Source organism: Bos indicus x Bos taurus, chromosome 29 (genome assembly GCF_003369695.1).
Source record: "Bos indicus x Bos taurus breed Angus x Brahman F1 hybrid chromosome 29, Bos_hybrid_MaternalHap_v2.0, whole genome shotgun sequence".
Classification (NCBI taxonomy): Eukaryota; Metazoa; Chordata; class Mammalia; order Artiodactyla; family Bovidae; genus Bos; species Bos indicus x Bos taurus.
This window is the reverse complement of record NC_040104.1, coordinates 9,468,108-9,484,279: the sequence shown is the minus strand read 5'-3', so window position 1 is coordinate 9,484,279 and position 16,172 is coordinate 9,468,108. Positions and strand designations below refer to the sequence as shown.

At 36.3% G+C, this 16,172-nt stretch overlaps 1 protein-coding gene and 1 long non-coding RNA gene across 3 annotated transcripts in view; one reads left to right on the top strand and one right to left on the bottom strand.

Moving 5' to 3' along the window:
- The first annotated feature begins 7,165 nt into the window (after positions 1–7,165).
- LOC113886149 (solute carrier family 22 member 24-like) overlaps positions 7,166–16,172 on the top strand; it is an 11,430-nt gene continuing 2,423 nt past the window's right edge. For both annotated transcript variants that reach the window (XM_027532133.1, XM_027532132.1), the window contains exons 1-3: positions 7,166–7,998; positions 8,831–8,934; positions 9,055–9,126. In XM_027532133.1, coding sequence (XP_027387934.1) covers positions 7,657–7,998; positions 8,831–8,934; positions 9,055–9,126 — 518 coding nt within the window. In that variant the 5' untranslated portion in view covers positions 7,166–7,656. The remainder of the gene's footprint in view (positions 7,999–8,830; positions 8,935–9,054; positions 9,127–16,172) is intronic.
- The window catches only part of LOC113886151, an 18,605-nt gene continuing 17,519 nt past the window's right edge, over positions 15,087–16,172 (bottom strand). The window contains exon 3 of the long non-coding RNA XR_003509366.1: positions 15,087–15,526. This is a non-coding gene — a long non-coding RNA (uncharacterized LOC113886151). The remainder of the gene's footprint in view (positions 15,527–16,172) is intronic.

Genomic DNA, 16,172 nt, shown 5'->3' with positions numbered 1-16,172 from the left:
AATTCAATGTATTTGATGAGATTGGGTACGTTCAAGATTGTATGGAGTAGACAAAAAATTCAGTGTATTTGGATAAATTCATATATTAGTATCAGCCACAATTCTATAAACAGGCAGATTAATTCCATCAGCCTAGAAAGACCTTTTGTGTTCATTCTTTAGTCAGAATTGTCCCGTAGTCCTCATCTCTCCTCCACTATATATTTCAGTAGGTATTACTTTTGCTTATTCTAGAACATCACATAAATATAATTACAGACTGATTATTTTTTTGCATTTGGCTTTTGCTCAGTATCGTGTATATGAAAATCATGCCTGCTTTTCTTTGTATCACTATTGTATTCCTGTTTACTGCTAAGTAATGTTACATTGTACAGATGGGAAAATATTTGCAAACCATAGTGCAATGTGCTTCTGCATTATACATTAACCAGACCTCCAGAAAGGTGATAAAACCTGTTTGATCATAAACATCAGTATTCTTTTTTCTTTTCCTTCCAATGTCAGCAACCCTTTAGAAGGTTAACTTCTGTTTTCCTAATTCTGTAAGGGATCACAGAGACCTGCTGCTCACTTCAAATGTGCAGATCTGAACTAGGTACCTTTTGTGAACTTCATAAAATGTCTGTGTCATTTTCATGTATGATCCTTTGTCTCAAAAGTGTATAGGACTGTGCCTTTGACTTCTAACAAGTGAAACACTTCTCAGCTTTCTAAAGACTGTCTCTGAGATTATAATCCTCTATTTGGCTCAAATAAAATTCTTTATTTCTCCTTTGATTTGATTTTTAGTTAACAGCTATCAGCAGGAAGACATGAGATAGTAAGTGCTGGTGAGGATGTGGACAAGGGCGAACTTTTGTACACTATCAGCGGCAATGTAAATTAGTACAGTCACTAAGGAAAACGGCAAGGAGTTTCCTCTGAAAATTAAAAATAGAATTGCCATATGATCCAGTAATCTTGCTCTTGGCATTTTTCCAAAGGGAATGAAAAGAGGAAATTAAAAAGATAACTGCCCTCCCATTTATTGAAGCACTATTTACAATCTCCAGGATATGGAAACCATCTAAATGTCAACCACTTGGTGATGGATAACCATGTATATATACGCACACACATGTCCGTTGCATACATCTAATATATATGATGAAATATTGTTTACCCGCCAGGAAAGGAAATCTTACTGTTTGTGACAACATGGATGGACGTTGAAAACACTGTGCTAAATGACATGTCAGAGAATGACACATTCTGTGTATAACAGATGTCAGATCTAAACCCGTCAAACTTGTGGAAACGGAGTAGAATGGTGGTTATTGGGGCTGGAAGTTGGGGGAATTCGTGAAAATTTTAATGGTATAAACTTGCAACTCATAGATAAATAAGTTCTGGAGGTGTAATGCACAGTTAGTGATTTTCATAGTCCATGATTCATGTTTCTGTTCACGCTCAGTGGTGTCCAACTCTTTGTGACCCCTTGGACTATGGCCTGCCAGGTTCCTCTGTACATGGGATTTCCCAGGCAAGAATACTGGAGTGGGTTGCTAATTCCTTCTCCAGGGTATCCTTCCAACCCAGGGATCAAATTGGCATCTCTTGGGTCTCCTGCATTGGCAGATGGGTTCTTAACCACTGAGAAACCAGTCCATAATACTACATTATAAATTTCAAACTTAGTAACAGCCTAGATCTTAATTGTTCTCACCACAGAAAGGAAATGATAATTTTGTGACATGAATAAAGTGTTAACTAACACTATGTTGGTGATCATATTGCAATATACAATGTATTAAATTAACACATAGTATATCTTAATCTTATAAATTTTATTTGTCTATTATATCTCAATTGTGAACAAACAAATATAAAACCTAAAAACTATCTAGATGGCTTTCATCAGGTGATGGGTTAAATTAACATTTGTATCTACATTTCATGTATTCAGCAGCAGAAAGAAATAAGCTATTGATAGCAGCTTCAATGAATATCTGTATAATTTTGATTTGTATGAAAGCCAACTTCAAAATATTACACACAATATTATTATTTGGTTAAAATTACAATTTTCAGCTTCATGAGATAATGTAAGAGATATGTCTTACATTAACATTGTGTAAGTTTAAGATGTACAGCATAATAATTAAATATATGTATGTATTGTGAAATAATTAATAAAATAACTTTAGTTACCACATACAACACCTCACATAGTTACAATTTTCTGTGATGAGAACTTTATATGTAAAGCACATATTCTTTATCCATCCATTGACAGACTGCTAGGCTGTTTCCATGTCTTGAGTACTGTAAATAGTGCTGTAATGTACACTAGAGATGAGATGCAGATATCTCTTTAAGACGGTGACTTCATTTCTTTCAATTATTATTAGCATTTAGAGGACTTTCCATATTGTTTTCTATAGTGGTTGTTCCAACTTACTTTGCCACCAGCAGTCTACATGCCTTTCATTTTTGTCCTCATGCTTACTGTAGGCACTTGTTATCACTTATTCTTTAATGATTATATGATAATCATTTTAACAGATGTGAGGTAGTATCTCACTGTAGTTTGGGTTCACATTTCCCTGTTAATTAGTGGTATTGAAATGCTTTCATTTATCTGTTTGCCTTTTGAGTATCTCCCTTGGAGAAATGTCTATTCACGTGCTTTGTTTATATTGGTAGGATTTTTTGCTATTAAATTATGTGTTTCTTAAGTATTTTGGATGTTAATTTCTTATCAGATGTGTAAACTGAAAATATTTTCTGTCATACCACAGTTTCTATTTAATTTATGGGTCATTTCTTTAATGTGTAGTAGCTTTCTAATTTGATATAGTCCCGCTTGTTTAGTTTTGCTTATATAGCTTGTAGTCCGGTATCATCAGTAAAGTCATTGCCAAGACCAGTGTCAAAATGCTTTCCTCCTATGTCTTCTTCTAGGAGTTACACATTTTCAGGTTGTGTGTTTAAGTTCTTAACCCATTTTGAGTATTCTTTTTTGTAAGTGCTATGAGAGAGGGGTCCAGTTTCTTTCACGCATGAATATCCAGTTTTCCAGCATCATTTACTGAAGAGACTATGTTTTCTCCAATAAGTATTCTTGGCTCCTTTGTCAAATATTGCTTGCATGCTAAGTCGCTTCAGTTGTGTCTGACTCTTTGCAACTCTATGGACTGTAGCCCACCAGGCTTCTCTGTCCATGGGATTCCCCAGGCAAGAATAGTGGAATGGGTTGCCTGCCCTCCTTAAAGGGATCTTACTGACCCAGGGATCAAATCCTCATCTCTTACATCTCCTGCTTGCAATGCAGAGTTCAATCCCTGGGTTGGGAAGATCCCCTGGAGGAGGAAATGGCAACCCACTCCAGTATTCTTGCTTGGGGAATTCCACAGACCGAGGAGCCTGGTTGGCTATAGTCCATGGGGTCACAAAGAGTCAGACATGAGTCAGCAACTAACACTTGTCAAATGTTAGTTGATTCTATTTGTAAATGATCTATTTCTGGGCTTTATATTGTATTGCCAGGAGTGTCACAGCCTGAGACGAGCTCCCCTGAGGAGACGCATGGTCCACCTGAGACTGTGCCCTCACAGAGCACCTGGAAACCTGAGCAGCTTGGATCTGGGAAGTACACAGGCATATGGCCCACCTGGATGTAAAAATAAATTATCATATAATAAAGCATAATGAGAAAGAATATATACAGCTGAATCACTCTGCTGTCTAACAGAAATTAACACTACATTGTAAATCAACTACACTTCAATAAATTTTTAAAAATCTGCATTCTATCATGACAGAGCACACAATCTGCATACAGAAAGAATCAGTTGAGTGTCTATCAGCTTTGGCGAATCCTGTCAGCTACCGGGCTCCAGGCAGCCTTTCAGTGACAGCTTTGCTTGCCACTAAAGAGGAATCAACAGGAGGCCAAGGAATTGATATTTCATTGTCTAAAAAGTGATCCATTGAAGACAAGTCACCAGCAGAGTTTGTCAACCTTGGGAAATGACATTTTTTAATGGGGCAGGGGGAGACAAAAATCATTGCTGGCTAAATTGACAGGCTTGGTTCTCTAAGGTGGGGACTCACATCTGAAAATCCAATCAATCCTGCCTTAATTAAGTGATCCAAAAAAATCAGAAAGAAAAATTTTAAAAATCTGATCATAATGTTATGGGAAGTCTCTTTTAAGTTAAAGCCACTTTTCTGCTGGTGCTTTCAAACTTTTTTCTTTGTGTTTGACTTCTGACAATTTAATAATATGTGTCTCAGTGTAAATGCCTTTCAGGTTTAATTTATTTGGGGTCTGGGTCCCATGAATCTGATGTTCATTTATTTTCCCATGCTTGGGAATTTTTAAGACATTTTTTTCTTGAAATTAGTTTTCTGTCCCTTTCTCTTTCCCTTCTTGGATTTTCATAAGCATGTATTGTTTTCTTTGTGCTGTCCCATAAGTCCCACAGCTTCTCTTCACTCTTTTTCATTCTTGTTTTCTTTTTTTCTTCTCTGACTGGATAATTTCAAATGACCCATCTTCTGGTTCACTGATTCTTTCTTCTGCAATATTTAGTTTTATATAGAAGTTCTCTATTAAATTCTTTAGTTCAGTTGTATTCTTTAGCTCTAGGATATGTGTTTATTTTTATTTTGGGGTTATTCTCACTTCTATATTGAATTTTTCATTTTGCTCATTCACTGTTTTTGCAATTCAGTTTAACTGTCTGTGTGTATGTTATTGTAGTTCATTGAAATTTTTAAAAAGGATTATTCTGAATTCTTTGCCAAACAGTTAATAGATCTCCATTTCTTTTAGGTCAGTTCCTGCAGCTTTAATTCCTTTGGTGGTTTAATGTCCATTTGATTTTCTGTAATCCTTGATTCCTTGTATTGGCATCTATGCTGTGAGCAAACAGTCTCCTCTTCTAGACTTTAAAGGTCTGCTTCAGCAGGGAAGGTCACTGTACAACCTTCCTTGTTGTGTGGGGCTTCAGGCTATGTTCTACACTTGGGTGAGGTTTTTGGAAGAGGGATGAATAAGGCTGCAGACTATGTTCAGTGATCAGGCAGGGTCATAGGCTGGGTTGTGATACAAGGTGAGGCTGTTTTCTAGGCTTTGCAGCTAGGTAGTACAATAATTGGGCTCTGAGGGTCACTGTTCAAGGTGCTTGGTTATATGGGTTCAGAGATTATTCTTAAAAGTAGAGCAGAACTTCTGGCTTGACTTCCTGTCCACAGATGGGTACTGTGGCTGCCTGGGTTCTCTGGGCAGGGTTCCTGATTGGGTGGAAATGGAAGCTATACTCAGAAGTTAGGCAGACTTGTGAATTTGCTTCCCTGCTCAGGCAGAGCCATAAGCCAGCACCATGCCTAGTATGGCTTGTAGGCTGGAAATCCAAATAAGGTAGAATTTCCAACTGAGCTCTTTGGCTACCAGCTCAGTTCTGCAGATGAACAGAACCACTGGCTGGGCTCTTTACTTGGATTCCGTGGCAAGCAGAAATGCAGCCCACCAAAACTTCAGTGCTGGTTACTGTGAGCTCTGCCCACTTCTTCATCTCAATTTGATTCCCAGTGATTGAGCCTGGGAATTACCCTAGTGATTCCCACAAGGTCAGACCTGACTAGGCCTCCTGGGAAGCATCTCATAATTCTATGGCAGATGAATGTCCACTTGGATCCTTTTTTTCTTGCTGGAGAAACTGTAAGCTCAAGGGGGCCCTCTTGGTGTGGTGCTGTGTTGGGCTGGGGGAGGAATAATGTGGTCAGAGTGCAGTCACTCCTCTTGTCCTTCTTAAGTGTTTTCTCTTTCTCTTTGTCCTTCAGAGATTGCTTCATCCTTGTCCTCAAGTTCTGGAATGTTCACAGCGATGACTTGTCTGAGGATAGTTGCTAGCTAATCTATGGAGAAGGACTCAGATAGGAATGACCTATGTCACAATCCTAATGGCTTCACTTCCCCATATTTTTATTCATATATAACAATATTTTAATGACAGATTTTTAAAGTGGAAAACAGATTAGTAGTTGCCAAAGATAGCAAAGGGAAAGACAGGAGCAGGTGCGAGGTGAATATATTTATATACTCAAGAGGGATACATACATATATATGCATATCAGTAGAGATGGATCTCTAGTATCTTGACTGTGGTGGTGGATGCACAAAGCCGAACAGGTGGTAAACTATATGGTACCAAGTACCTCCCCCCAAAACACATACACAAATGTACAGGTAAAACTGAGTGGGGAAGTCTGAATAAGGTTAGTGCATTGTATCACTATCAGTAAGTTAGTACTAATATATACTATACTTTTGCAAATATTTCTATGGGGGAAAATGGGTACTGTGCAGACAATTTCTCATTACATTATTTCTTGCTGCTGTATGTGACTCTACAGTTATCTCATTAAACATTTTAATAAACTATGTAAAGAATTGGACAGTTATAGCTTGCAAATGCTAAATATAAGAAACTTGGATGACTATATGAAAAGGAGAAAATATATACTTGAAATCAAAGAGTATTACCAGAGATAACTAGGCCAGTTTCATAGTGATAAAAGGATCGGTTCATCAGTATTCTGAACAATTGAACATAAATTATACTTAATACATTATGTAAAGTGTTAGTTGCTCAGTTGTGTCCAACTCTGTGACCCCATGTACTGTAGCCTACCAGGCTCCTCTGTCCATGGAATTCTCCAGCCAAGAATGTTGGAGTCAGTTGCCATTCCCTTCTCCAGGGGATATTCCCAACCCAGGGACTGAACCAGGTCTCCTGCATTGCAGGCAGATTCTTTCTGGCTGAGTCATCGAGAAGTCCATATATTATGTAAAGCAATAATATATTATGTAAATCAATAAATAAATCCAAGAAAATACACTCACATGAGTTTACCACTGCCTTTCCCCTGTACCTATATTTCAAGGAACTTAAAATTATTGTGAGTTTTTTGTGTAATTTAAACTGAAGCACAATATATCAGCTACTGAAAACTAGTAGGGCTAGTTTTTTTTTAATTTAATTTTTTATTTTAATTAATTTTTAAATTAATTAATTAATTAAAATTAATTAAATTTAATTAATTTTATTTAATTATTTTAATCAAATTCAGTATTAAACAAGAGAACATTTGTTTCCTATTCTTTCCACAGAAAAATCATAAAGCAATTTACTTCCATGTCTCTCAAATTCCACTTTCTAGAAATACTGAAGACTGTGTAGCAGGCTTATCTTAGATTATTTAGAGACCATGTTCATGTCAAAGTCCAATGCTGATTTTACATAACCCCTGAGGACAAGCACATTCAGAGAGTCAACCTTTAAACAGATTTCATTGTCAACAATGGAAAGTATTTTGGTAAATAATTATCTCTATAACTTTACTTAAAAAAAAGAAGAGTATTATATCCTGATAACAAAAGGACTGGGAAAACTACTCTGTTGTAAGTAAGGTGACAGGACTCATTAATGAGAAACTGGTGTGAGGTCACGTAGATAGTTTGAATTAATATAAGGAAACTTTTTGTGCCCCTGAACTTGTCCCTGTAAAGTCATTGTAGCTTCTCTTGAATATCACCTTTGCACAGTGCCCTTTGAGAAGCTCCAGGATGAAATTGGTGGCCTGGGGAAATTCCAGATCCTTCAGATGCTTTTAGCTTTGCCTTCTCTCATGATGATAGCATGCCATATACTGCTGGAGAACTTCACTGCAGCTGTTCCAGGGCATCGCTGCTGGGTCCACATCCTCAGTAATGCCACTGTCTCTGATAATGACACTGGGACCCTCAGCTTTGATGTCCTCCTGGGAATTTCCATCCCCTTGGATTCTAAATTGAAGCCAGAGAAATGTCATCGCTTCCTCCATCCACAGTGGCAGCTCCTTCACCTAAATGGGATCTTTCCCGACATGAGTGACGTGGACACAGAGCCCTGTGTGGATGGCTGGGTGTATGATCGCTGCTTGTTCTCCTCCACCATCATGACTGAGGTAAAGCCTCATTTACTATTGTGAGTACATGGTCTGGGTGTTTAGAATAACAGCATAAATACTGTTCAAGTGCTTAGTATTAGTGTACCCACCTGCCTTTCATTCTTTCAGCAATAATGATTGCTTACCTTTTTAAAAGCCAAGCATTTAAAATTGAGGACAGTGAAATCAACCAACTGGATATGAATTCTAACACCACAAAGCTTTACCTTTAGTATAAAGACTGGTGATTAGACAAGTAATTACTTGTGAAAAATTATTCTTGCTCACTTGTTCTCAATCTAGTTGCAAATTGGAAATATTATTTTTAATTAGAACATATTTCAATACCCTGGTTACTTGTCAGAGAAACAGACTGGAGTACATTTCACTCTAGATGTGAAATCTAGACTTCAATATTTTTTTAAAAACTCAGTGTTTCCTTACAATGGGATGACCCAGAGGGATGGCACGGGGAGGGAGGAAGGAGGAGGGTTCAGGATGGGGAACATGTGTATACCTGTTGTGGATTCATGTTGATATATGGCAAAACCAATACAATATTGTAAAGTTAAAAAAAAAAAACTCAATGTTTCCAATGTGTGGCAAAGATTGAGGACCGCTGGGGTATGCAGTGCTAAGTGAATATAAAGACTGATCCTGTTATAACCTAGAAGACTTGGTTGAGAAATTCTAGAAAAGCCATGCTTAAACTGAGACTTGAATGATATAGATGAATAAACATAGTAAAAAAAAAAAAAAAAAAAACCAAACAGAACGTGTTCACGAAGGGCACTTTGAGGGATTATGGGATGCTGTGAAGCCCCTTTGTGCTGGTTTTCTTCTCTTCCAGTGGAACTTTGTATGTGATCATCAGTCACAGAAATCAGTGGTTCAATCCCTAGTCATGGCTGGAGTGCTGGTTGGGGGCCTCATACATGGCCATCTCTCAGACAGGTGAGTGTCTCCACATCACTGCTGCCCTTCCTCTGGGGTGAGCTGCCTTGGTTCCCAGGGAGCTATGGATGGAAATGCAGAATTCAACTCATTGTGATGAATGACATTTTGTTGCCACAGAGCTCTGTGTACTGGACACAGAAATATCATCTCCACAAGATCTGGGGGATATTCCAGAACAGTATTTAGAGGGTAAGTATCATAATACTTCATCCAGAAATATGAGGAAGAGTTATCTATGGGAACAGAAAGGAAGGTGCTTCAAGACAGGAGGTGCAGCTTCTTTAAAAACACAGATATAGAGAATAGCACTGCTGGCCTTTGCCATGATTTTTATGTTAAGTCCCTACTGGACTCAATGAGCTAAATGCTTATGGGTTCCCACATTGGTTATCATGTCTTGGTTGCCCCACCATAATTGGTAGGCATTTCTATAAAACCTGGTGCATAGTGAGGTAATACTGGAATTGTAAAATAATTGTGGATGTTTATCTTGCTTTTATTTTTTTTAATTTTTTAAATTATATTATTATTTTTTTTTACTTTACAATATTTTATTGGTTTTGCCATACATCAACATGCATTCGCCACGGGTGTACACGTGTTCCCATCCCGAACCCCCCTCCCACCTCCCTCCCCATACCATCCCTCTGGGTCATCCCAGTGCACCAGCCCCAAGCATCCTGAATTCTGCATTGAACATGGACTGGCGATTCATTTCTTATATGGTATTATACATGTTTTAATGCCATTCTCCCAAATCACCCCCCCCCCGCCTCTCCCACAGAGTCCAAAAGACTGTCCTATACATCTGTGTCTCTTTTGCTGTCTCGCATACAGGATTGTCGTTACCATCTTTCTAAATTCCATATATATGCGTTAGTATACTGTATTGGTGTTTTTCTTTCTGGCTTACTTCACTCTGTATAATAGGCTCCAGTTTCACCCACCTCATTAGAAGTGATTCAAATGTATTCTTTTTAATGGCTGAGTAATTAATATTCCATTGTGTATATGTACCACAGCATTCTTATCCATTCATTTGCTGATGGACATCTAGGTTGCTTCCATGTCCTGGCTATTATAAACTGTGCTGCGATGAACATTGGGGTACACGTGTCTCTTTCAATTCTGGTTTCCTCTGTGTGTATGCCCAGCTTATAAAAGCCTTGTATTAAGTATTCGTGCAATCATATATTATCTTAATATGAGTTAATTAATCTATAGACCTCAGGAGTCACAATTTGTGGTGTGAGAAATTTGGGTTATCCTGTGCCAGCAGTGTCCATCCTCAAGTAAGAGACAACGATGGCACACTCAAGTCTTTCACAGGAGAAATGAGAGACTTAAAGTATCCCTTACCATCCATAAGCCTAAAGCCATTTTATCTTTCACCTGAAAATTGTGAACTTTGTATGCAATTACCCCAAATGTAATTCACAAAAGAGTTGACAGTATTCTGACCAAAGCCTTTATGATAATTCACAATAAAGTGCCTTTTGATGCTACTGTGAGTGGAATTGTTCTCTTTAATACTTTTTTTCACATATTTCATTGTTAGTGTACAGAAATGCAATTGATTTCTGTGTGTTGATTTTGTATCCTGTAACTTCACCGAATTTGTTCTTCACTCAATTTTTGGTTGAATCTTTAGAATTTTCTGTGTATAGGATGATAGCATCTGCAAACAGAGAGAACTTAATTCTTCCTTCCAACTTCTATGGCTTTTTCTTGCCTGCTTTCTCTGATTACAACTTACAATATTATGTTAAATGTGACCTGTGTGAGTGAGCACCCTTGTTTTTTCCTAAGCTTAGAGGAAAATCCTTCGACCTGTCAGCATTGAGTATGATATTAGCTGAGGATTTGTCATGTATGGCCTTTATTATGTTGAAGTACATTTCTTCTGTACCCAAATAATTATTTTTATCACTAAAGGATGTTGGATTTTGTCTGTATCTCTTGACATGATCATACTAATTTACCTTTCATTCCATTATGTGGTTTTTCACATTTATTGATTCACATATCTTGAGTAATCCTTACATCCTGGGGGTGAATTCCACTTGATCATGTTTTATGATCCTTTTAGTGTGCTATTGAATTTGGTTTACTAATATTTTGTTGAGAATGTTTTGCATCTGTATTCAGCAGAGATGTTGGTCTGCAGTTTTCTTGGAGTGTCCTTATCTGACTTTGGAATCAGAAAAGTGGTGGATTTCTAAAATCAGTTTGAGAGTGTTTCCTCCTCTTCAAATTTTTTTGGAAGTGTTTGAAAGGAACTGGTTTAATTCATTTTTTAATGTTTGGTAGAATTCACCTGTGAAACCTCTTGTCCAGGTTTTGCTTTGTTTTTCTTTCTTTCTTCTTCTTTTTTTTTTTTTTTTTGTGAGAAGGGGTGGTTTATATTACTGATTTAATCTCCTTAGTCATTATTGGTCTGTTCATATTTTTCCATTTCTTTATGATTCAGTCTCGGTAGATTGTATGTGTCTAGGAACTTACCCATTTCTTATAGGTTAACCTTTTTTTAAATTAAAGGTTTTATTTTATTTTATTAAAGGTTTTATTTATTTTATTAAAACACAGAAATATTTGAGTAGTACCTTATAACCCTGTGTCTCCACTTTCGTTTTTAATTTTTTATTTGAGTCTTCTCTCTAACTTTCTTAATCTGGCTAAACATTGTTGAAAACAAAGTAATGAGGTCCACCAATATTATTGTGTTGCTGTCTATTTCTCCTTTCACATATGTTAGCATTTGCTTAATATATTGAGGTGCTCTGGTGTTAGTTGCATAATTATTTATTACTGATATATCATCTTGATAAATGGTTCCTTTATCATTATGTAATGCACCTTTTTGTGTCTTCTTACCATTTTTGATTGGAGTCTGTTTTGTCTGATGTAAGTATCAGACAAAAAAATTCTCATTTGACTGTACTCTGTATAGAGTATCCTTTCCTGTCCCATCACTTTGAGCCTATGTATGTCTTTAAAGCTGAAGTGAGCCTCTTGTAAGGAGAACATAGTTCAGTCCTTTTCTAAAAAATCCATTTAGTGACTCTCTCTTTTGATGGGAAAATTCAACCCATTTGCTTTTAATTGTTAATAAGTTGGCTTCCCTGGTGCCTCAGTGATAAAGAATCCACCTGCCAATGCAGAAGACACAAGAAACATGACTTCAATCCTTAGGTTGGGAAGATCCCCTGGAGTAGGAAGTGGCAATCCACTCCAGTATTCTTGCCTACAGAATTCCATGGGCAAAGGAGCCTGACGGGCTACAGACCACAGCATCACAAAGAGTTGGATGTGACTGGGGACAATAACAAGCAACAATGCTGAAAATGTTGCTTTTTCTCTTTCATCTTCAATATTAAAATGGCTACACAAAAATTCACCAACTTTGATAAGTTTTTAAAAGGCACACTGATATGGCAGCTGTCAGAATACCAGGTAACAAAATTATTTTGAATGAAGTTAAAGACAACTAAGCACTGATAGAGTCATCTAATGGGGGAGAAATGAATGACCCTTTGACCAACCCAACATGAACACCAATTCTTCTTGAACTTTTCCGTGAAACAGAAGAGGAGGAAAGCTCCCTAACTCACTCTATGGGACCAGTGCTGCTCTGATATCAAAGCCAGATAATGACATCACAAGAAAACAACAGAGCAACATCCTTTATGAACAGAAAATCTGCAGCAAAATGCTAGCAGACTGAATCCAACTGCATATTTAAAAAGTTATATACCATGAACAAATAGGATTTATCCCAGGAATGCAAAGGTAGTTCATCATAAGAAAATCAATCAATGTAATATAGCACTTTAATAGAAAAAGAAAGCATAATTTCAATTGATACATTTTATAAAATGTACAATTCAGCATTTTAAAAAACCTAGCACTCTTTCATGATAAAAATAAGACTACTAAGAATAAAAGGGAACCCAATAAGTTAAAGGGTATTTAAGAAAAAAACTACAACTAACATTAAGCTCAATGGTGAAAGGAAAACTTTCACAATAACTTCGGGAGCAAGTCAAGGATGTCTGCTTTCACTGTTGCTAATCAACATTGTACTGAAGAATCTAATTAGAGTAATTAGATAAGAAAGAGAAATTAAATTTATCCAAATTGAAAAGAAAAACTTTAGTCTATCTATATTTGTAGATGACATGATTATACAAATTTAAAATTCCAAAGAATGCACAAGAGAGCTATTAGAGTTCATGAATGAATTCAACAAAGTTGTAGGGTACAAGAAAAACACACAATTATATAACCATAACGAACAAGCAGAAAATGAAATTGAGAAAGTTATTACATTTACAATATCTTCTAAAAAAATAAACTACCTATCAATAAAATTAATCTAAGAGATAAAAGATTTGTATACTGTAAACTATAAAGCCTTGCTGAAAGAAATAGAAAGCCCTAAACAAATGGAAAGGAATCCCATGTTAATGCTGTAGGAAGACTTAATGTTGGCAACTAGTCAATCTACTTAATGCAATCAAGAGTTTCAGTGAAATCCCTATCAAAATTCCAACATTGTTTTCTATAGAAATGGAAAAGCTGAACTTTAAATTTATATGAATTTGGAGCTCCAAAGAGCCAAACAATGTTAAAAAGAAGGAAAAATTCAGAGGACCCACACTTTTTGACTACTACAAAACTGCCATAACCAAATATTATAGTACTGCCATAAGGATAGAGGAGAGGTACAAACCAACAAAAAGGAACTGAGTCCAGAAATGAAATTGTACATTTAGAGCCAACTGACTTTTGTCAAGTGTGCCAAGATCACCCAGCGTGGAAAAGAAAAATGTTTTCAGGAAATGGTACTTAACCGCTAAATATCCATGTTCACGCCTGCAAATTCACTTCAGTCATGTCCGACTCTTTGCGACCCTGTGGACTGTAGCCCTCCAGGCTCCTATGTCCATGAGATTCTCCAGGCAAGAACAGTGGAGTAGGTTGCTGTGCCCTTCTCCAGAGGGTCTTCCCAACCTAGGGATTGAACCTGCGTTTCTTAATGTCTCCTGCATAGGCATGCTTTTTTTTTTTTTTTTTACCATTAGTGCCACCTAATAAGCCCCTAAATGCCCATACGAAATAAAAAAAAAAAAGTTTACTCTTCTCTCACTCTATATGCAAAAGCTGAGTGAATTAATAACCTACATGTAAGAGTTAAAACTTTAAAACTCTTAAAGGAAGCATAGAAGTGAATCTTCATAACCTTGTATTTGGTAATGGATTCTTAGACATGCAAATCACAAACAACAAAAGAAAAATAGCTTAATCAGACTTCATCAAAATTAAAAACCTTGTGCATCAAAAGTTATTATCAAGAGAATAAAAGATAACCTACAAGTTGGGTGAAAATATTTTAAAATAACACAGCTGATAAGTATTTAATATCCAGAATATATGAACCATCCAATAACAAAATGATAAACCAATTTAAATATTAGCAAAGGACTTGAGTATATTTCTATAAAGAAGATATACAAGTAGTTGATAAGCACATAAAAAGATCCCAATGTCATCACTTATTAAATAAATGCAAGTCAAAACTGTACGGCAAACCATATCACACCTACTAGGATGGCCATAATTTTATTATTTTTTAATATAAATTTATTTATTTTAATTGGATGGCTATAATTTTAAAAAAGCAGAAATAGTAAGTGTTGGTGAGCAAGTAGAGAAATTGAAACCCTCATTCAAAGACAGTGGAAATATAAAATGATGAATCCTCAATAGACATGAATTTGAGCAAGTTTCAGAAGATAGTGAAAGACAGGGAAGCCTGGTGCGCAGAGTCAGACACAACTTAGTGACTGAATAACAACAACAAGATGGGAAACAGTTTGGCAGATTGTCAAATGGCATTAAAACATGTATAATATCATATAAGAAACGAACTGCCAGTCCTGGTTCGATGCAGGATACAGGAAGCTTGGGGCTGGTGCACTGGGATGACCCAGAGGGACGGTATGGGGAGGGAGGTGGGAGGGGGGTTCAGGATGGGCAACACGTGTACAACCGTGGTGGATGCATGTTGATGTATGGCAAAACCAATACAATATTGTAAAGTAAAAAAAATAATAATAATTAAAAAAACAAATTAAAAAAAAGTCTAAACAGAATTTTCACATGAACCAGCAATTCCATTCCTAGGTATATACTCTAAAAAATTAAAAACAGCGAGTTTGATAGCTGTACATCAGTATTCATTACAACATTATTTATAATACCTGAAGGTGGTGATCCAAGTATGCATCAGCAGATTAATGGGTAAACAAATATGGTGAATATACACAATAGAATATTATTCATCCAGAAAATAGAATGATGTTCTGGTACTTGATACAACATAAATAAACTATGAAAAAAATACGCTGAATGAAATAAACCAGGCACAGAAGGACAAACGTATGCATCCACTTACAAAAGAACAATCTTTCTGACCGTTGGGGTTTTAAGCAGGAGGTGTCCGAAAAGTTACCGCAGGGATAACTGGCTTGTGGCCGCCAAACGTTCACAATGATGTCACTTTTTGATCCTTCGATGTCAGCTCTTCCTATCATTGTGAAACAGAATTCACAAGAACTAGCTAAGACTAGGCAAATTAGTGGAGGCAGAAAGTAGATTTAAGGTATCAGAAGAATAAGGTGAATGAAGAGTTATAAACTAATGATTGCAGAATATGAACTCTGTATCTAATTCTGTCAGTTTTATTTCATGTATTTCAAGCTTTTGTTGAGTTCATATACATTTGACCTTTTCAGCATTATTATTTCTGTAAATGTCTTTTGTTTTGAAATTTGTTTTATTTGATGATAATGTAAAGACACCAGGCATCTTATAATTACTATTTGAACTAAATATTTTTTTTACTGTCAATTTACTTTCAACCCACAATATTTTAAGTACTATTGTACTTAAAATTAGGTCTTTTTTTAACCCTTTGATAATCTCCCTCATGTGATAGATGGTTTAGGTCATTAGCAACTTGTTTGATGTGATTGTTGTTATGATTCGTTTCAGTCTATCACTTTAATTTTTTCTACATAATTTTCTTTTTTTTTAATATTTTATTTTATTTTTTAACTTTACAGTATTGTATTGGTTTTGCCATATATCAACATGCATCCACCACAGGTATACATGTGTTCCCCATCCTGAACCCTCCTCCCTCCTCCCTCCCTGTACCATTTTATTGATGA